The sequence below is a fragment of the Adiantum capillus-veneris genome, chromosome 14 (genome assembly GCF_014529385.1).
Source record: "Adiantum capillus-veneris isolate H3 chromosome 14, ASM1452938v2, whole genome shotgun sequence".
Lineage (NCBI taxonomy): Eukaryota > Viridiplantae > Streptophyta > Polypodiopsida > Polypodiales > Pteridaceae > Adiantum > Adiantum capillus-veneris.
The window spans coordinates 66,220,132-66,243,161 of NC_140944.1; the positions used below are offsets into that span (position 1 = coordinate 66,220,132).

General features: G+C 46.3%; 1 protein-coding gene across 3 annotated transcripts in view; it reads right to left on the bottom strand.

The window, feature by feature from the left end:
* Window positions 1-23,030, bottom strand: part of PDE194 (formyltransferase) — an 84,856-nt gene that overhangs the window by 20,927 nt on the left and 40,899 nt on the right. For all 3 annotated transcript variants that reach the window (XR_015190198.1, XM_086528693.1, XM_086528694.1), the window contains exon 5: window positions 12,377-12,479. Coding sequence is in view for 2 of the 3 variants with exons in the window: in XM_086528693.1 (XP_086384819.1) it covers window positions 12,377-12,479 (103 nt within the window). In the remaining variant the exon portion in view is untranslated. The remainder of the gene's footprint in view (window positions 1-12,376; window positions 12,480-23,030) is intronic.

Below are 23,030 nucleotides of genomic sequence, written 5' to 3' on the forward strand. Positions count from 1 at the left end.
GGCAGTAGACTTTGGCTTTCACCCGAAATTCTTTACTTTAGACACACACATAGAGCACTTTAGAAAGGTAACCTGTGACGGGAATTAACACTTATCCACACACACAGCTCGGAAGCTAGAATGCTCCGAGCAGACGCCGACAACCTGTAGGCCCCAAAATTGGCGCCCCTATAACAGACTTGGACACTCCAAGTCAAGAATCAATCGCGACAGCACCAAATAACCACTTCAAAACAATTCACAGATCACAATAGATTTGCACTGGACCGACAGAGTTCCGTGCCTAGAGATATTGGCCCCACAGACTGGCGCCCCTTTCGGTATTTCTTTATGTATTAAAAATCAATGTCAGAGTACAAGAGCGGTTAGGGTTTCACTCTCAAACTCTGTGTCCAGATGCTCTGAGAAGTGAGCCCTAAACCACTAATAAAAAGGTTACAAGGGATGCCCAAACGCAGAGCCCCAAAAGCTTGAAAGAAAAAGCAGTTTCTCTCTCTCTCTCTCTCTCTCTCTCTCTCTCTCTCTCTCTGAGAGCAAGTAAAACAAAGCATATTCTCTCTTCTCTCTCTTTCTCTCAAAGCGTAGCAAAAAGCCAGCAAGAAATCCGTCGCTAGATGCTTTTCTTCCAGCTCCGCTTTTTCCGCCGCAAAATCCGGAATCCTCCGTACACTGCTGCCATGTGGCACTGGCGCCAAAATTTAGGGTTTTTCAGCCAGTAGTAAGGGTTAGGGTTTTCAGAAATTAGGGTTTGCAGGATTTTTAGGGCTTCTGGCATAAATTAGGGTTTCTGTTGTCGGTAGCCACGTCATCACTTTGTGACATATCCCCATCTTGAAAGCATTGTAATCGACCGCGGTTACGCCTGCAAAACCGATAGAAGCCATAAACTGTCTTAGCAGACACTGACTGTTAGTGCCTACGTACTAGGAACACACATCTAACACATGTACCAAATCGACAGTCACATCACATGACATCACCAGACATCACATGACATTCAACATTTATTCGGATCTTACACCATGATTTATCAACAACGTAGCTAGCAATCACATCTAGGTCCAATCGGGACCTCATCCGTGTCCGATTGACTAACCTCCATTGCAACCATGTCTATTCGAGATCAATCAGACCAAAATGCTGCAGTCATTTCGTCTATCAGTTCCTGCACTCAAAAGAAGTCACGAACAAATCAGTATCTTTATCAAGAATTCCATTTCATAAAGTCATCCAGCAGAATACTGTCAGCTCTCAGTATCCCTAAAGCTCAAAGAGATATTAGTGACTTTAGTATCAAAATCAAGGTATCTGTTGACAAAGGAGTGGAGTAACTCCCCTCTTGTGCATCCCACTGCACAAGATCTCCGGCCAAGCTGAATTTCTGGGTTCCGTTTGGAGTAGACTATGCTAAACCAAAGCATCGAGGTAAAGTTTCACAATCCGAGGAGTATCTGCTAGGTCCTCCTCCTCCATCCACTTCGCATCAAATGCAAGATAGTTCTTGAACTTAACCAAGAACCGCCTTCGGACTTTACCTTTCTTCGTATCTCTATGTGCCAAAATCTGTTCAGGAACAAGGGTCTCCTCATTTTCTTTCACTTCGGGTTGCTCATTAGGCTCCCCATCATCAGGCACATCACCCCTAAAAGGTTTCAAGAGACTCACATGCAATGCATTGTGAATCCTCCAAGTATCTGGCAGTTTCAATCGGAAGGAGACATCATTTATCTTTTCAGTGATCTCGAAAGGTCCGTAGTATCGCATACTAAGCTTTGGAAAAAGCCTCTCCTTTCCTTTTTTCTTTCTTAGGCGTGCCTTCTCAAAACGTAAGAGCACCCAATCATCCTCCTTCAATTTCAAGTCGTGACGATGGCGATCCTTTTTCTGTTGTTCTTGAGACTCCTGCAAAGTCTAGCAAACCTTGGCAAAAGCCGTATCCAAATCTCGCGAATATTCATCCGCTTCAAATATCTAATCTTTCGTGCTCAGGAAGGATGGAACCTTTGCAGCACTTTCAACAATCTCAAATAACGTCTTCCCCCGTCGAAGAGTATATCCTGTTATTGTAGGCAAATTCCACCAAAGGTAAGTTCTTTTCCCATTGAGTATTCTGATCCGAGATACAAGACTTCAATAAATCCGCAACCAATGAATTGGCAATCTCAGATTGCCTGTCAATCTGCAAGTGGAACGATGACGAGAACTGCAACCGCGTACCAATGTTCTCCCAAATTGCCTTCCAAAACAAACTCTTAAATCTGGGGTCTCTGTCGGAGACAATCGTCTCAGACGTGCCATGTAATCGGAAAATCATCGTGATCATTCTGTGTTCTCGGGAGATAAAAAATGAAGTCCATTGCAATCCTTTCCCAAGGGCGGGTGGGTATGGGTAAAGGCTGTAACAATCCCTGTGCCATATGCCTGTCAAACTTGACCCTTTGGCATACTGCGCACAAACTCTTCCACATCCTTTTTGAGTCTCCGCCAAAAGAAGTATCTCTCTACCCCCTTCATGGTGAACAGTGGCATTCAGTCATAACCTTTTCCCTCAACGGCTGTGTAACGCACAACATAGTTTTTCTCATCAAGTAGCCTTCCCAAAGGGAGTATACAGCTACTGTCTCCCCATCCCATATCCGTGTGAAAATATCTGCAAAATTTGTATCTGTGGCATACTAATCGACCATATCCTCGAAGCTCCTATGATGTATCGCGGAAATAGCCAGAACCAACGGCTTCCGAGAGAAAGCATTTGCCACCACATTCTTCTGTCCCTGCACATGGACAATCTGGAAGTAAAACCGTGACAATATGTTCGCCCACCGCATCTGCTTTTCCGAAAACAGCTTCTGTGACAAGAAGTAGCGCAAACTCTAATGGTCTGTAAAGACAGTAAAATCCGCTCTGAGTAGGTAATGCCGCCACTGAGTAAGAGCATGGATAACCGCCAAAAGCTCTTTCTCATAACTCTGTGCTATCATCTCCGGCCTAGAGAACAATCGGCTCTCGTAAGCAATGACATGGCCTTCTTGCATTAAGACCGCACCCAGACTACGACCACAAGCATCACAATATACTTCAAATGACTTCGGCAAGTCCGGCAAAGTCAAAATTGGTCCCGTAGTCAATTTCTCTTTCAATGTCTGAAAGGCAGTCACCTCTATGGATCCCCACGAGAAAAGGGACTCCTTTCTGTATCAAGATATGCAAAGGGGAAGCAACCTCTGCAAACTTTCGAATGAACCGTCTGTAGTACGAACAGAGTCCCAAGAAGCTTCCAACTTCATGGACTTTCTTCGAATCGGGCCAATCACGGATAGTGTCTATCTTGGCCGGATCCATTTGCACTCATGCTGCTGAGACAAAGTGTCCCCAAAAAAAAAAAGTATCTCTGAAGCATATGATCTCTGAGTTCTGCTTCATTCTTGGAGAAAATAATGATATCATCAAAGAAAAGTGCCAACAAATAGCATGTACTCTCAAAAAATCATATCCATCATCCGGTTAAATGTCGCACGAGCATTGGTTAAGCCAAAAGGTATCACCAAAAACTCAAATAATCCAAAAGGTCGTCCAGAAGGCTGTCTTGTATACGTCTCCCGTCGTGATTCGGATCTGATGATATCCACTCTTCAAGTCAATCTTGCTAAAGCACGAGGATCTTTGTAACTTGTCGAGTATATCATCGATCCTAGGAATCGGAAATCTGTTCTTGATGGTGATTTTGTTGAGAGCTTCTATAATCGATGCACATTCTCCAAGATCCGTCTTTCTTCAAATCCAACGACAGTGGAGAGCAATACGGTGAAGTACTATGCTGGACAAGACCCTTTTCCAAGAGGTCTTTCACTAGGTTCATAATCTTTTCATTCTCTACTCGGCCCACACAACAAGGTGGCCGGTTCGGTGGCGTGCTTCCAGGTATCAGGTCAATGGTCTGATCTTCAGGCCCTCTGAAAAGCAATCGGCATGAGTGTGGAGAAAAATCTTAGCGTTTTGATCGGGTCAAAACATATTCGACCTTTATCCATCGTTCAGTTCTCTCCCAGAAGAATGAGTAAAGAAACAGAAGTTCATCAAGTACAATCTCAGAGCCCTTCATTTATCAAAGTCGCTTTCTCGGCCCGGTAGTCAACCACTGCGTAGTTCTTGTGGTACCAAGCGATCCTGAGTAGAACGTTACTCGCGTGCCCTGAACACCCCTGTCATTGCAAACGAAGTTTGCCAATGCTCGGTGTAATGGCAACATCCCATCCGGTGCCAAACGAACTACCTCCGCCTGTGGCGTCAGTCTATTGGGCGTAATTCCAAATCGAGCCGCCAATTTCGAGTGAAAAGAAGTTGGCCTTGGCTCCTTCAAAAGAGCTTCCTGATCCATCACTTTACCCCAAAAGCGGCAAAGTTTGTACTTTCATTCATTTGATTCGGTGCAAGTCCCACGCCATGTGGTACCAGTTCTGCTTTTCTATTTGCCTTTTCTGCCACGTTCCTCAGCTGCTCTCGAACTCTCAGGCCTCTTGTCGTCTTTATCATTCTCTTCTTTCTGTGCCTTTATAGGGCACTTCGCGGAGATATGTCCATGTTCCCCGCATCCAAAGCACTTCCCCTCTCTGATAAAGCGAGCTCTCTCCTCAGGAGTAAGATTGGGTCATGCATCCTTTTTCTCTGGGTTGCTCTTTTTCTTTCTACTTTCATTCCCAGAAGTCTGTTCGACTCATTGCGTCATGGCCTCATCTGTGGGGTAGGTCAGACTACCAAAGTGAATGGCAAAGCCTCGCTTCGTATGACTCATCAACTCCTGAATAGAAGTTGACTTCTGCTCCAAGCAGTGATCTCCGATCTCTGTAGGTAGACCCGAGGTGAACAGCTCAATTTGTTCTCTAAACGAGATCTTCTTGAATGAAGAGGCGGGTAGAAAAGAGCTCCAGAATCTTTCACAATAAGCATTGATTGTATCTTTCTTGGTCATCCGAAGATGGTTCCAAGCAGCTCGTATATCTCGTTCATATTCTTGCGTCAACCAAGAAGAAGTAAAAAGCTTTTTAAATTTCAGCATTTAACTGGCGCAGTCTTGTTTAAAAGAAGCGTGGACCACCAAGTACGAGCATTTCCCTTAAAGTAAGAGGCAGCTCTCCGAATCTTGGAGTGCTCTGAATAGCGTCCTCCCGCGAAAGCGATGTCAAACTGCTGTATAAAAGACAAAGCCTTCGAAGCATCTGAGTATCCTGAAAAAGTATCAAACTTGTTCCTTAAACTCTCGGAATTTCTTGCTTTTGTCTTTGAGAAAGTCATACTGGTTGGCTTTGTCAAAATTCTCCTTGTTCGCATAAAAGTTTCCGTCATCGGAATCTGAGCTGTCTGTAGACGAGTCCTCAGTAGAACTGTTAGTCTCTGGGTGAAATTTAGCCTTCTTTGCCTGTTTCTTGCCCTTTCGAAAGCTTTGTTTCTTGCTTCGCTTTTTACCTTTTTTGTCTTCTTCACTCGAATCTTAAGAGCTAGAAGAACTGTCAGAAGAAGAACTGGGTACTCCTTCAAACCGGACACGCTTCTTCTATTTCTTTGCCTTGTCAAATGTCGACTAACGACCCAAATATCCCGGGAAGTCAGTGCCTTTCTTCTACTTTTTGCCGTGCTTTTTGGCTTTCTTCTGCGCGTCAAAAAGTTGAGCAATCCGTGCATCAACCACCTCTTGTAATTCCTTCTCTGAATACTGTTTGTGATCAGAACATTTTTTGAGAGCGGGTTTCAGGGGTGGTGTAGTGGTTTTCTGCCATTGCACATGCACTTCCTGAAAAGAAGTCTCGCTCATATATTTTGCCAATTTCGGATCCTTCACAAAACTGAGCATCATCGAGGCGGGCCATACTCTCTGTCTGAATTTTCGTTTGTGATCCTTGCCCGCATCTCCATATGCAGAGGGAGTCGATTGATCCTTGCGTGAAGCCATAGGTGCCGCGGAAAAAAATTTGGGGATCGGACGTACAAGAGAAATCGGCCGTGCTCTGATACCACAGTAACAGACTCGGACACTCCAAGTCAAAGAATCAATCGCGACAACACCAAATAACCACTTCAAAACAATTCACAGATCACAATAGATTTGCACTGGCCCGGCGGAGTACCATGCCTAGAGATATTGGCCTCAAAGATTGGCGCCTTTCGGTATTTCTTTATGTATTAAAAATCAATGTCAGAGTACAAGAGCGGTTAGGGTTTCACTCTCAAACTCTGCGTCCAGATGCTCTGAGAAGTGAGCCCTAAACCACTAACACAAAGGTTACAAGGGATGCCCAAAAGCAAAGCCCCAAAAGCTTAAAAGCAAAAGCAGTTTCTCTCTCTCTTTCTCTGAGACCAGGTAAAATAAAGCATATTCTCTCTTTCTCTCAAAGCGTAGCAAAAAGCCAGCAAGAAATCCGTCGCTAGCTGCTTTTCTTCAAGCTCTGCTTTTTCCGCCGCAAAATCCGGAATCCTCTGTACATTGTTGCCACGTGGCACTGGCGCCAAAATTTAGGGTTTTCAGCCACTTCGGGTTTCAGCCAGCAGTTAGGGTTAGGGTTTCCAGAAATTAGGGTTTCTGGCAGAAATTAGGGTTTGCAAGTTTTTTAGGGTTTCTAGCAGAAATTAGGGTTTTTGCTGTCGGTGGCCACGTCATCACTTTGTGACAGCCCCTTTTGGTATTTCTTTATACTTTGAGAGGGTAAATTACAAAGTAGAGTCTCGGCAACATAACAGTCCCAAAACTTGCGCAAAACCAATCCCCCTGCTGGAACTCACTTCCACTGGCATAAACCCTCTGATTCCTGCCCAAAAACAGTAAATTCAGCACGCTGTATTTACTGGTTTTTGCCTTGTTTTCAGCCCTAAACAGTCCCCGAACTGTCCTCTGTCAGTGGGGCACTGTTCCCAATGGTTCTACCGTCCGTATGGCTGAAAAACAATCAAATTACAATGCATACACAACGCTGAAAACGCACCTGTATGGTGAGGTTATGACCCTCACCAGTGCTTGCTTTGGAGTAGCAATTAGCTACGCCTTTTCGTGCTCAAGGAGGCTCTTGCCTTAGCACAAAAGCATGAAACCACATAGCTGTACATCAGTCAAATGAAGAGCCCTCTTGTGGGCATCACAAAACTGCACGTAGGGGAGAGAGAGCAATGTGTAGTGTGCAGGGCATCACTCCTAGCACCACACTGTACATAGAGTGGAAAGAAAGCACTGCATAGCTCTTAACCTGTGACAGGTTCTCAATGAAGCATACCCCCAGCATAAATCGAGCGTCCCCTCTTCTGCGCTTGACCTGTCATGCATCTGTGAACAAATAGATGCAAAAGGGAAAGATTTCCATGGCAACCAAAACCTGCGTATCGTTCAAAACGCAGCAAAACAACCCTGTAAAGACGCATCTGATGCCTTCCAATGCTGAAAATGAGCTCCTTGGTCCTAGGTAAAGTCATGGGAAGCTCAAAAATGGAAAGAAATGGCTGAAAATCATAGTTATCAACCTCCAAAACTGCTCCAAAAAGTCAATTACGAGTTCTGATCTCCCAAACTTGGTAAATTGGCCAAAAAGTTCCACTTGGCACTCATGCATGCAATTTCCCTGCATTGGACCTCTTGCTTAAAAATCTCTCAACTGGTGCATAAGGTGACTTTGCAACAGAGTAATAAAATGTTCCCCTTGTCATTCTGAAGCTAATGACGCGAATAGATTTCGTGGCCCAAAATAGCAGTTCCCTAAATTTTAGGGGATGCTTCCGTTGGACTTCCACTGGTTATCTGACCATCAATCCCCACTGCGACCGCATTCAAAAATGCAATGTAGCCTAACTGTTGGGTACTTTCCTTTGGTGACCCCACCTTGACATTGTACCTTTATTGAGTTCACTTCCTAGTATGCGCCAACTTGCTAAGTGTGACGGGAGTACCTACATGATCTTGAACTGAGCCTAGACATCCTTTTACTTTACGAGTTCCAGTGCCGGCCAACTTCCGTCTGCGGGTGGAACTACCGTTCACATTGGCCATACAATGTCCGACCATTTGCAACTTCAAAAAAAAGGGTTTCAAAAATTAAACAAAAATCATTGAAAAGAAACCAACAACTAAGGTTCGCAGTTGCCACGTCCTCGTGACATACCCCCTCTTAAAATCGCAAACGTCCTTGATTGCATACCATAAATACATGCCACTGATGATCTTGTGTTGTTAGCACTCTTTTATCATCGCATGTATCCCGCAAGAAAGGTCGTAACACATAGATACAAATGACTTAATGAGACCTTCATACTTTTGTCATTTCCATCTATTACACTGAATTCATATGTACATATGATGTGTTGGTTCTATCATTACCTCTCCTTTGCACATGTTGGGTTGGGGCATAAGTAGGCTCAAAGGCCTCAAGGTAAAGCTGCAATACATTTGGTGACTCTAATAGTTCATGCTCTTCCATCCACTTTCCATCCATAGGTGGATAGTTCTTGAACTTCACCACATAGCATCTTGCAACCTGTACCTATAAAAGAGGATCTTGCCTCTGCAAACGAGCATAATTCTGCAACATTGTAGCGTACCACCCACGACCATGTAAGCTCAAATTTCAAGATGATTTACCGATGCGTCAAAGAATCCAAGCAATCACCTCATAGAACCGGCAAGCAGTGTGTCACTTGGCAGACCCACATCACTCCCGTACGAGTCTAGTGGCCAATCTACTACCGTGAGACCTCTCCCTATCTCATCTTGGTTCATACTTGCAAACCCTAAAAACGCAGCAGAAAATCGGTCCTAATTTGACCACTTTTTGGCAGGGCGAACATGCGGAATTTCCTGTCTGTCCTGTGAAGAGGAATCCTCTTTCATAATGCCCTTTCCATTGTCGGTCATAGTGTAATCCCGCGTTCCTGTACTCTGTGTCTTTACCCAAAACAACCGAGACTCACTCTTTGAAGAAGAAGTGATTTATATCCCGGCAATGAAACCGGCCTTTAGGGCGGTAGACTTTGGCTTCCACCCGAAATTCTTTACTTTAGACACACACACAGAGCACTTTAGAAAGGTAACCTGCGACGGGAATTAACACTTATGCACACACACGGCTCGAAAGCTAGAATGCTCCGAGTAGACGCCGACAACCTGTAGGTCCCAAAATTGGCGCCCCTTTCGGTCTTTCTTTATACTTTGAGAGGGTAAATTACAAAGTAGAGTCCTGGAAATTCTTTACCTATATCTAGATAGCACTTGTTTTGGCCAAGTTTTGGCAACATAACAACCCCAAAACTTGTGCGAAACCAACTCCCCTGCTGGAACTCACTTCCACTAGCATAAATCCTCTGATTCCTGCCCAAAAAAAAAAAAAATCAGCACGCTGTATTTACTGGTTTTTGCCTTGTTTTCAGCCCTAAAAGTCCCCGAACTGTCCTCTGTCAGTGGGGCATCGTGCCCAATGGTTCTGGAGTCCGTATGGCTGAAAAACAGTCGAATTACAACGCATACACAGTGCTGAAAACGCACCTGTATGGTGAGGTTATGACCCTCACCGGTGCCTGTTTTGGAGTAGCAATTAGCTGCACCTGTTCTTGCTCAAGGAGGCTCTTGCCTCGGCACAAAAGCATGAAACCACACAATTATACATCAGTCAAATGAAGAGCCCTCTTGTGGGGCATCACATAACTGCACATAGGGGGGAGAGAGAGCAGTGTGTAGTGTGCAGGGCATCCCTCCTAGCACCACATTGTACATAGAGTGGAAAGAAAGCACTCCATAGCTCTTAACCTGTGACAGGTTCTCAATGAAGCATCCCCCCAACATAAATCCAGCGTCCCCCTCTTCTGCGCTTGACCTGTCATGCATCTGTTAACAAATAGATGCAAAAGGGAAAGATTTCCATGGCAACCAAAACCTGCGTAGCGTTGAAAACGCAGCAAAACAACCCTGTAAAGATGCATCTGATGCCTTCCAATGCTGAAAATGAGCTCCTTGGTCCTAGGTAAAGTCATGGGAAGCTCAAAAATGGAGAGAAATGGCTGAAAATCACAGTTATCAGCCTCCAAAACTGCTCCAAATAGTCAATTACGAGTTCTGTTCTCCCAAACTTGGTAAATTGGCCAAAAAGTGCCACTTGGCACTTATGCATGCAATTTCCCCGCATTGCGATTTCTGCTTAAAAATCTCTCAACTCGTGCATCAGTTGACTTTGCAGCAGAGTAATAAAATGTTCCCCTTGTCATTCTAAAGCTAATGACACAAATAGATTTCGTGGCCCAAAATAGCAGTTCCCTAATTTTTAGGGGATGGGACTCCCACTCGTTATCTGACCATCAATCCCCACTGGGACCGGATTCAAAAAAGCAATGTAGCCTACTGTCGGGTACTTTCCTTTGGTGACCCCACCTTGACATTGTACCTTTATTGAGTTCACTTCCTAGTATCCACCAACTTGCTAACTGCGGACGGGGGTGCCTACATGATCTTGAATTGAGCCTAGACATCCTTTTACTTCACGAGTTCCAATGCCCACCAACTTCCCGTCTACGGGTGGAACTACCGCTCACATTGGCCATACAATGTCCGACCATTTGCAACTTAAAAAAAAAGGGTCTCAAAAATTAAAAAAAAAATCATTGGAAAAAAACCAACAACTAAGGTTATCAGTTGCCATGTCCTCGTGACAATGCTCCCACACGCCATATATGGAATACAATGATCTAGTAAGAGCCTCAACCACAAGCAATGACGAGTGTAGCTCCCAATTCTGCTTACAACCTCATGTCGCACAGCGGCCTTACATTGGATCATCCTAGAGATCATAGTGACTAGTGGTCTCTGCATGTCTCTCCATCCATGCATCCGACCAAACCAACGATGATGGTCTAGACTAAGTCTCCAAATTTGTACTCCATACGATGTACCACACAACCATGCCTTGGTACGAGCTCCTAAAATTGAATAAGTGAGCACATCCACTCCAATCGTGCAAGGACTGCATATCCTCGTGTCTGTCTCAAAGTTGTTGCCTCTCTCATAGAGAAAGAAGATCTTGTAAAACGATTCTCATATATATGTAGAGTCCTACATACTCCACCGCTTATTGACCATAAGTAGATATTGGTGTCGATGCACCACCCAAGGTGTTGTGTTGTTGAACAGTATCACCTTGGTCATGCCAAGAATCATAGACAAATCTATCTTGTGCATAGCTCTGTAATGCATCCAATTGTCATTGTAGCCCCTTTTGGCGAGTCACCAATGAAAACAATATAATGGGCATAACGCAACAAGGGTACCTAGGTGCCAGATAACTATGCACCTCTACCACCCTGATAGTTGTGCACCTCTACCATCCTCTATATCAATACACTCTGAGAATTCATCAATATACATAAGAAAAGTGAGAGAGAGCTCGGACATCCTTCCTTCACGCCAACAATGGAGCAAAACTATATCTCATCGCCCCTCTATTGGCACCTGTCACCGTGTCATAAAGTGCCAACATACCCCACCTTTTCTCACTCAGAAAAGTATAAGAAAGCAGTTACGGTGCTCAAGTGCTCGACCCTCCTCAATGATAGCTCGAAATGTGAATATATGATCAAGCGTTCTCTTGTATCCAGCCTTGTCCTCGTGCTCAGGCACCCTCTCACTCAATAAGGATGGAAAGGCTATCATGGAGGTGGAAGGAGGCAGCCCAGGTAGAGGCCACAAGGTCAGGGTAGTGGTGGCGACACAGTTGCCTCCTATCGCACACCGTTGCAACAGGTGCAGTATCGCATGCATCGTGAATAAGCCACGTCAGCAGAAAATTATCAAGGTTCAGTGAGAGAGAGGGGGGGGGGGGGGGGGAAGGATTTTGCAAATCTATTCAGGATTCGGAAAATTGCATCGGGTTCCTTGTGAAAAGGCGCATTAAATGATACCAAGATTGATCTTTTTCAAATTTTATGCACTCTGGTTTAGAAAATTCAATTTTCTTGGAAGGATCAGAGACACTCAAGCCCCACTACCTTCATGGTATACTTTTCAGCAAATCAAAAGAGGACACATAAGCAAGATTCCATGCATGTTCCATAATTTTGTCTCTAAAGCGAGGGTGTATCTGTTTCCCTACTGGGCCATGTCTCAAAATTGGCTCCTCTACCCTGAGTTTTTTTTAAATCCTTGTTTGGGTTACTCCTCTTCTGTATCCAGCACTCTATTTTGAAGTTTGGAGTATGGAGCCTAATGAGGACATCTTTTTGGGGCCAAAAAGCGAGAGATGCACATGACCAAAGACTTGCGGAGTCACATGTTCCGGATGGAATCTAGCACAAGGGAAACATTACTGAACAAATGTGGTCACTTAAGATTTAAAACTTGACCTGTATAACAAACACTCACCATACACTGGAATCTTCAGAAATCTCTTTGGTAATATATTGCCATATGAAGCTGTGATGCAAAGATCTGGCCCAAGATCAGACAACTGTTGCAAAAAGGCTTCCTGCAAGATCAACCGATGACTTAAGAAAACAAGCCAATGCTTAGCATGACAAGAAAGTGAGCCAGACATTTATAACAGGTCAAGACACGCAAGAGAAAACTGCCAAATTGATGCAATATAGTTAATTCAGAGGTAGTTAATAAAACTGCCCATACGGCTACAACCACCTCTTCAAGAGAGGGCTACAACAACCATGCGAGGGAGACTCTCTCAATGAAAAAAACAGCTTATGTACAATGAGGCTAAATCAAGAAATGGGAGGAGGGAAAAGCCACACACGTGGTCGGTAGTGCCATCGGAGTACACCCTGGACCATGGTGTAGAAAGGCCCAGGACGCCAAAGTCGAAGGAAAGCCTCTCTGCGCTCCCGCATGCGGTCGGAGCTGCCCTATAGTCCCTCGAACTGTCCTCTGAGACTGTGGATCAGCTCTAGCCAGAAGTCGCGAACAGTCTCTACTGGTGGCACGAGGCGAGCCTCAAAGATGCGGAGGCAACGGGCCCGCCAAATGAACCAGAGTGCCAGGCCACTGATGAGCTCCCAACACTCCTCTCTCTCACTGCACCACTCTTGTGGAGTAAGCTCTGTAGCAGGCTGGAGTGTAGGTCGCCCCTCCTGCATCACTATCATCCTGCTGGTGGAAGATAGCTCAAACTGAAGTGCCGGGCCTGAGAGGGTGGACCAAGCCGCTGCTCCCCAAGTGTATTGTCGAGCCGTGGAGAGAGCAGGCATGAGCCGAACAACTCGTAGCCACACCTGCTGGGCCGAGGGACAGTCCCAAAGACAGTGACGCTGACTCTCCACAAGGTGGTCACAAGCTGCACATGCGGCCGAGAGACCACTATGCACTAGCCAACTCCCGACTGCTGTAGCTCTGTGCGACCAGCCACTGAAACAAGGTGACTCGCCTCGGCTGTCTGGAGTCCCACAACCTCTCCCAAAAAACTGCCAAGAACTCAGCTGTGAGCCCCTCCTCCTGCCAATGAGGTGCTGCAGCGGGGCGGGCCTCCCCCTGTGCTGCTAGTATATGACGTCCCAGTCGAGCAGTGTACTGAAAGAACAGGACTCCTGCGTGGTCTGCTGTTGCTAATTGGACTATTTTCTTATTTTTAATGATTAATCTCTTTTTTTTAGGATATTTTATTATGTGCACTAAGAACTGTTAAAAGATTGTAGCTACAGGAACTGCCATCAAGAACGGACAACTCTGATGTGTCATTTGATGGGTGACGGTAAACATCGCGAAGGAGTTTCCGTAAGTTCGGTGGAAAGGGCCAGGTTGCGAGTGCCCCTGATGCGTCACATGATGGGTGATGGGTGTATCAGTAAGGGGGCATCCCATAGGCTAAGGAGGAAATCCGAACTGAGTAAGAAAATACGCGTAAGAACGCAAGCACAAGAATAAAGATGGGTTCAATGACGCTTTTTACGAAAAGCAGGAACGGTCGCGGGAGGACAGATGTTTTCCCGCGAGGAGTCTGTGTCTGCATTGCATCTGTGTCGTGTCCTGCACCCGGGGACGCCTGGAATGTGTACGTGTAGCATTGTTTTCACTAACTGAGTGAGTTTTTAAAGTTTGAACGGGTTCACACTTTATTTTATGAAGTGACCGGTCACTTTTAAGTGACCGGCCCCTTTATTAATAAAATAAAGCAAGTAAGGCTCTTATAAAGTAAGCCAGCGCTAAAACCTACGCAGGGGGGCTGAATTGTGATCTCTCTCTCTCTCCCCTCTCTAGAAAACGCGATTTTCTCTCTCCTCTCTCTAGAAAACGCGATTTTCTCTCTTCTCTCTCTAGGAGCGCCAAGCTCTGCTTTTGGACCCCTATTCCTGCCGGGTGTCAGACCCTATAAAAGGGTAGCCAGCGTTTCAGTTTGCATACGCCGGGAGCAGCAAGAAGTACTAGCGTTGGGATTCTGCAGTAGAGCCTGGCGACAGAATTTGCAAGTGTTCGCGTGACGACTGCGTACGGAGGTTGATTCTCCGAGCAAGAAGCGACAGGTATGAGGTGTTGATACGCATTGAGAATTGCTGCTTTGTGTGGTTTCTTTTGCAGGAATCTCCCGTCTCACGGGAAGGCCCTTCACGGGAAGTACGGCTTCACGCCTAAGTCCCTTACAGGAAAGTACGGCTTCGCACCTAAGTCCCTTACGGGAAGGAACGGCCTTGTGCCCAAGCCCTTTACGGGAAAGCACGACCTTCGGGTCTAAGATTACAGAACGGAGGGGTTTCCTCGGGTTCTCGTGCTTGTATAAGAATTCTCCCTGAATAAAAGAATACTCTTAACGGGGGGGGACCAGCCCATTTTCTGGTCCCCAATACCGTGTCGATCTTCTCCTTTCTCTCATGTTTTCAAAGAATTATAATTTTCAGATTTTCTAAGTGCTCATGTATGCTCCCGTTTTGTGACAGTGGTATCAGAGCTCGGACTCCTCTCTTTCTTTGCAAAGAAGGACGATTCCGGGAAGAACAGGAAGAACCATGTCAAGCCAAGGGAGAAGCGTTGAAGAGGAGCTTCAACAAGTGCAAGCTCAGCTTGCGGAGTTGCAACAAATCTTACTGTTGCCGGACGTCCAAAAGCTTTTGGGCGGAATGAAGAAAACGAATGGAACTAATGCAGCCAAGCATCCAGATAGCACTGTTGGCGTGAGACCACAGGAGGCAAGAGAAGAAGAACGTGCCGAGGTGCAGAAAGGATCTTCGGATCGGAATGAACGGCCTACTTCAAGGAAAGGCCAGGAAAAAGCGCTCTCTCTGCTAGACGAGAGCAAGGACATCTCTATCTCATCCCATCTTACTCTCCTGATTATACCTCTACTTCTCGATCATCTCGTCAGATGAAGGAAGCCGCTACTGCTACTACCCTACATCAACCTAAAGATAAGCCTCGATTCAAGAAGCATGGTCGCAAGTCTCAACATCGCGTGAGAGTCTTCAAATCGGGTGACAAGGACATCAAGTTCGAAACCTACAACGGACGGAGAGACATCTCCAAAGCACTATCCTTCATCAGACAGTTTGAAGTCGCCTTTACCAATGGGCACTTCACAGAAAGATCTAAATTACGCCATGTGGGGATGCACCTCAAGGAAACGGCAAGTAATTGGTGGTTAGCCAAGATTCTGGAAGGTTCTAAGGCCAGAACTTGGGAGAGCTTCAAATCTGAATTTTATGAACAATTTCTTCCGCCTGACTTCGAGCAGGACATACGGAAGGAATGGGACTCGCTTGCCCAGAAGGAACATGAAAGAGTAACGACTTATGTGGACAAGTATTGCTCGGTTCTTCTGAAGGTCACTCTCTTCATGAAGATTGCTGATGAGGAAAAGAAAAGAAAGTTCGAAGCGGGTCTCCAACCGCAGCTACGAAAGAGTATAAAGGTGTATCCGAGTGATACTCTTCAGAGGATGATGGAGTCAGCAATCATTGCTGAGGATTTGCACTCAACTGGGACGCCCAGAAAGATGGAGCATAGCAACTTACCGTGCAAGACAAAGAGGGGTCTACGATGACCAAGGGGGCCAGGGAAGAAAACGTCCTCCATCTAGGGACGATGATCATTCTAAGAAGCCAGAGGGCACTGGCAAGCGAACTAAGTATCTTTCTCCTACTCAACTTCAAACTTTCAGAGAGAAAGGAAGATGCTTCTACTGTGGCGAGAAAGGACATATGAAACCGGACTGCCCTCTAATGCAGCAACGGCAAGAGCAAGCCTCTACGAGGCAAGAGAAAGCAAGGAAGGAACCCGCACCACCAAGTTCGAACTCAATCCCAGATGTTCAAGGAAACACAGAATCTGAGAAAGGAAAGCCTCAACTTCTGAAGGGCTGGGGTCCTTTGAACAACCAGCGAGTACTGATTCTTTATGATCCGGGATCCACAGATAACTTCATCTCCCTGGATACTGCGGAACGATTGTGCCTCACACCGGCTCAGCTGGGCACACCGGTTACATCCGGATCGGCATTCGAGGGGTTGACAACCAATGCAACTCCCGTGCAAGGACAGCTCAATCTTCGGATTGGCGAGTACAAGGACCGCGAATCATTTTTGATGGCACCTATCGAGGGATGTGATATCATCTTGGGTATGCCATGGCACTTTCACATGACACCTATTCCCGATTATGTGGAAAAGACCCTCACTTTTGATCATGGGGGTAAGAAAATAAAGATTCAAGCTGATGCAGGGGATTGGCAGTTCCCAATTGTAAGCCATATCTCCATTAAGAAAGAAATGAAGTGTGTTTCTGCTTACTTGATTTTTGCAAAGGATAAAACTAGTAGGGACTCTCTCTCTAGTTTGGAAATTAAGCGTCTTCAATTTATTGAGAAGTACAAAGATTGTTTCACGGAAACACTTCCTGATGAACTCCATCCGGTACGCCCAGAAGATCACCGCATAGATCTCATACCGGGTAGCTCGCCTCCCAATCAACCCCCTTATCGGGTAAGTCTTGCTCAGCAAGAGGAAATTTTGAAGCAAGTCAACGAGCTTCTAGAGAAAGGGTTAGTACGGCCAAGTGCTTCACCCTACTGCTCTCCAGTTCTACTGGTGCAGAAGAAAGATGGCACGTTTCGAATGTGCATAGACTATCGGTCTTTAAACAAGATCACAATCAAGAATCGCTTTCCGATCCCTCGGATTGATGATATACTTGATAAGTTGCAGGGCGCAAGTGTTTTTAGTCGCATAGACTTAAAGAGTGGGTATCATCAGATACGGATCGCCCCTGAGGATGTCCATAAGACTGCTTTCCGCACAACCTTTGGACTATATGAATTTTTGGTAATGCCTTTCGGCTTGACCAATGCTTCTGCGACATTCAATCGCAAGATGGACCGCATTTTCAGCCCATATCGAGCTTTTACGGGAGTATTCTTTGACGACATACTCATCTTCTCTAAGTCAGAAGAGGAACATCGGAAGCACTTAGACTTAGTGTTTCAAGAATTGCGAAAGCATGAATTGCATGTGAATGCAAAAAAGAGCGAGTTCTTTCTCTCAGAGATACACTATCTCGGCCATATAGTCTCTCACAATCAAGTGAGTATGGATCCTGCCAAGATCCGAGTGGTAGAAGATTGGCCTATTCCCACTACGGTACATGATGTACGTAGCTTCCTGGGATTATGTTCATATTATCGAAGGTTTGTCCGAGGATTTGCTCATGTAGTAGGACCCCTTCATGATTTAACAAAGAAGAAGATTCCTTTCAGATGGGGATCGAGACGACAAGGAGCTCTTGATCGGCTCAGGTACTTGCTAAGCCATGGACCTATTTTGATAGTGCCTGACTTAAGGAAACCATTTGAGGTTCACTCATCGGAGCAGTGTTAAACCAAGAAGGCCATGCAATGGCTTATGAAAGCAGACGGCTTAAGGATGCAGAGTTGCATGCATCAATCTACGAAAAGGAACTCACGGCTGTGATTCACGCCTTATCCAACTGGAAGCACTATCTTCTAGGAGCGGATTTTGTGATCAAGACTGATCACCAGAGTTTGCGGTATTTTCTTATGCAAAGGAAACTATCTGAGAAGCAGATGAGGTGGGCAAACTTTTTGTCTATGTTTCACTTCCAGATCCTTCACGCGGCTGGGAGTAAGAATGTAGTCGCACACGCACTGTCTAGGCGACCAAGGGTGAACACTATCACCGGTGTATCACCAAGAATTAGAAGCACTACCGGATTTGTATCCGAATGATCCAGACTTCTCTACCATTTGGGGAAAGCTACATCGTGGAGAAAATGAGTTTCCCTATTCCATTCGGGACGGTTATCTCTACCACCATCAAGCCATATGTGTGGCGGAACCATTAAGAAAGAAGATCTTGGATGAAGCACACGCTTCGCCTTATGCGGGTCATCGGGGTATTCTCCCTACAACCTTAGCAATGGAAAGATATTTCTTTTGGCCTAGCCTTAAAGCAGACATTGATAAGTATGTCAGGGAATGCTTGGTTTGCCAAAAAGTGAAGTATGATCGGCATAAGACGCCTGGGTTGCTACAACCTTTGTCTGTGGCTAATGAACCTTGGGAAAGTATTGCCATGGACTTCATCATGGACCTCCCTAGAACTCAGACTGGAAATGACGCGATCTAGACCATTGTGGACAGGTTTAGCAAGCAAGCACACTTTATACCAGTCAAGAAAACGATAAAAGCAGATCATATGGCTAGGATCTTTCTAGCACAGATCTTTAAGCATCACGGAATGCCTAAGTCTATTGCGAGCGATCGAGATCCTTGCATGACAGGAAATTTTTGGCGTGCCTTGATGGATAATCTTGGTACAAAGCTGAATTTTTCATATGCCTACCATCCTCAAATGGACGGGCAAAGTGAGATAGCCAATTCCACAGTATTGGATATGTTAAAAGCTTATGTGTCAGACCGGCAATCTGACTAGGAGAAATATTTGCCTTTGGTCGAGTATGCGTATAACAATACCATACACTCATCGACGGGGAAAGCACCTTTTGAGATTCTCTATGGTAAGCCTTTGCTCCCACCGATCCTTTTAACTAAGGATAAGATCTTTGCAGCAGATGAATTTGTCCGGGATTTGGACACAGCCTACGGGCAGGTTAGGAGAGCTATTCTACGCTCTCAGGAAAAGCATAAGAAAGCTGCAGACAAGCACAGGAGGAATCTCGACTTAACAGTCGGACAGTTAGTCTTACTCAAGTTTGAGAAGGCAAGACTTAAGAAACAAGCGCCTCATAAGGGGAAGGTGGTAAAACTTTCTACCCATTATTATGGGCCGTTTAACATCACTGAGCGAGTCAATGATGTCACTTTCCGATTAGAGCTACCGCCTAATTGGAAGATCCATAATGCTTTCCATGTCAGTTTACTCTGGCCGTATGTGGGACCGCCTCCAAGCCAGCCTAGTGCTGAGGAACCTCCTGAGGTTGAGGAAACAGAAGAAATACTCCAACCAGACCAAATAGTAAGTCATTAGGAGCGGTCTCTCAAATCTGGAAAGATAATACGGAAGTATTTGGTTAAGTTTAAGAACTATTCCAATCTAGATGCTCAGTGGATGACGCAGGAGGAATTAGCAGCTTATCCCGAGATACTGGAGGTATATGTCCAAGCACTACAGTTGAGGTCAACTGTTTAGAGGCCAGAGGGATGTTGCTAATTGGACTATTTTCTTATTTTTAATGATTAATCTCTTTTTTTTAGGATATTTTATTATGTGCACTAAGAACTGTTAAAAGATTGTAGCTACAGGAACTGCCATCAAGAACGGACAACTCTGATGTGTCATTTGATGGGTGACGGTAAACATCGCGAAGGAGTTTCCATAAGTTCGGTGGAAAGGGCCAGGTTACGAGTGCCCCTGATGCGTCACATGATGGGTGACGGGTGCATAAGTAAGGGGGCATCCCGTAGGCTAAGGAGGAAATCCGAATTGAGTAAGAAAATACGCGTAAGAACGCAAGCACAAGAATAAAGATGGGTTCAATGACGCTTTTTACGAAAAGCAGGAACGGTCGCGGGAGGACAGATGTTTTTCCGCGAGGAGTCTGTGTCTGCATTGCATCTGTGTCGTGTCCTGCACCCGGGGACGCCTGGAATGTGTCTGTGTAGCATTGTTTTCACTAACTGAGTGAGTTTTTTAAGTTTGAATAGGTTCACACTTTATTTTATAAAGTGATCGGTCACTTTTAAGTGACCGGCCCCTTTATTAATAAAATAAAGCAAGTAAGGCTCTTATAAAAAAAGCCAGCGCTAAAACCTACGCAGGGGGGCTGAATTGCGATCTCTCTCTCTCTCCTCTCTCTAGAAAACGAGATTTTCTCTCTTCTCTCTCTAGGAGCGCCAAGCTCTGCTTTTGGACCCCTATTCCTGCCGGGTGTCAGACCCTATAAAAGGGTAGCCAGCGTTTCAGTTTGCATACGCCGGGAGCAGCAAGAAGTACTAGCGCTGGGATTCTGGAGTAGAGCCTGGCGACAGAATTTTCAAGTGTTCGCGTGACGACTGCGTACGGAGGTTGATTCTCCGAGCAAGAAGCGACAGGTATGAGGTGTTGATACGCATTGAGAATTGCTGCTTTGTGTGGTTTCTTTTGCAGGAATCTCCCATCTCACGGGAAGGCCCTTCACGGGAAGTACGGCTTCACGCCTAAGTCCCTTACGGGAAAGTACGGCCTCGCGCCTAAGTCCCTTACGGGAAAGTATGGCTTCGCACCTAAGTCCCTTACGGGAAGGAACGGCCTTGTGCCCAAGCCCTTTACAGGAAAGCACGACCTTCGGGTCTAAGATTATAGAACGGAGGGGTTTCCTCGGGTTCTCGTGCTTGTATAAGAATTCTCCCTGAATAAAAGAATACTCTTAACCGGGGGGGGGGGACCAGCCCATCTTCTGGTCCCCAATACTGTGTCGATCTTCTCCTTTCTCTCATGTTTTCAAAGAATTATAATTTTCAGATTTTCTAAGATCTCGTGTACGCTCCCGTTTTGTGACATCTGCAGAAGAGAAGGGATCCCTCCATAGCCACTCACCAGGGTCCCACTGTACTCGTGCCAGTGGACAACACTCCCAAGCCCACAGACTCTAGTGTCCAGTCTCAAGAGCTGCTGGGTCAGGGTCTATGACAACGGTCCTCCCACAGATGCCCACTACTCGGATCCTCTGAAAACAGCACTTTGCTACCTGTGGGGCCTCTACTGCAACTCGTTGAAGACGTCCCACACCCTGAAGCTCGAAGAAAAGAGCTGGGACAGTCTCTGAGCAGGCCCCGACTCAGATGAGAACCTCGAGTCGTGTGAAGGCTCCCATCCACCGGGGTGCTACTGGCTCGAGGGGCGTGAGCCACTCAGCTGGAACTGACTCTGTGATGTCCTGGCACATGCTCTGCACCCCTCTCATGCCGTGTAACTGAAGGCCCTGGACCTCCTCTGACAAACCTGTGAACTCTAGCCAGTCACCTAGAGAGCCCGATGGACCTGCTGCCATGGGACCCCAGGAAAAATGAGGCCGACTACCAACCAAGTGGTCTCTCTGAGTGCTAACCATGGGGTTCCAGACGAGGGGCTGCCGTAGGCGCTCCTCCGTGCACGTAGGCTGTCTCTGCTCCAAGCCACGCCGCAAGTGCTCCCAAGATCGAAGCAGATTCACAGCGAAGTGGTCCTCCAGTCTCTTGATCAGACCAACTCTGCGCATCTCTCTAAAGATCCATCTGGTCGAAGGCTGCCAAGAGCCTCCTGCCTGAGGCACCCTAGCACGTAGCCGCTGTAGCAAGAACTCCTTCCAGGGCTCCTCACCTCGAAGAAGTCCTCTGACGATGAACTTGCTCTGCTCTGCTGTGCTGGATCAATGATCCCAAGCCCTCCCTGTGAACAAGGAAGAGTGATGACTTGCCAAGCCACCTTGGCTCGGGCTATCTGAGTGTCACGTCCTGACCAAAGGAAGTTCCTGATCAGCCTCTCTACCTGGCTGATACAAGAACTCGAGAAGATCCAGTAGGAAGTGATGTACCACATAGTCGCCAACAACACCTGGTTGGCAACTACTACTCTGCCAACCAAAGAGAGTCATGCTGAGCTCCAGTGCAGCAACTTTCTCTTGATAGACAGGAGAAGGGGAGCAATCTGCTGCTCGGGAGACAAGTCCAAACCAACCTGACAATCCAAGTATCGAACTGCAGTCCCTGGGGGGATCCACGTGAAACCCTCTCCTGGCATCCAATCTGGCACAGGAGCACTACCAACCGAGAAAGCCACTGTCTTTCTCCAGTTGATCAGTGCGCCCGATGCACAACAGAAGGTCTCCAGAGCCTGCTCACACCTGTGGAGGTTGGCCTCCTGGCCATCTAAGTACAAGGCTGAGTCGTCGGCAAACTCAGCGTCCAGTAGCTCATCTCCCCGAATAGGGAGTGCTAAGCCCCGTAGATCAACCTGCTGCGACACCAAAAACCTGCTCATCGCCTCCGCATAGAACAGAAAGAGGAAAGGGGCAAGAGGACAACCCTGTCTGACCAAGCGTGTAAGCATGAAGCGATCACCTCTCCCTCCTACTAAGAGTACCTGACTATGGGCCTGTCTGTACAAAGCTGACACCCCTCTAATCCAAGCATCTGAGAAGCCCATCCTGCGTAGAGTGCCCTCTAGAAATTCCCAATCAACTCTGTCGTATGCCTTCTCAAAATCGAGAAGAAGGATCACGAGGTCCTCACCACGGAGCCGTGTCAGGGCAGAGGCCTCCCAAAAGGTAAAGATGTTGTCAAGGATACTGCGTTCCTTGACAAAACCTGTCTGAGTCCCATGTATCAGACTCTCCAGAAGTGGCTGAATCCTCAAACTCAGAGCCTTGGCAAGAATTTTCTAGAATGAGTTGAGGATGGTGATGGGGCGCCACTGTCGAATCTCATCCAAGGAGCCACCCTCCTTGGGAATGAGGCAGATCAGGCCCTCACTCATGCTGTCACGCATCTCTCCTGTGTGCAAAATGTACTGAAAAGCACTGCACAGATCTAGGCCAAGCAGGTCACAGTACTCCAAGAAAACACTGGGAGTCAGCCCATCCTCACCTGGACAAC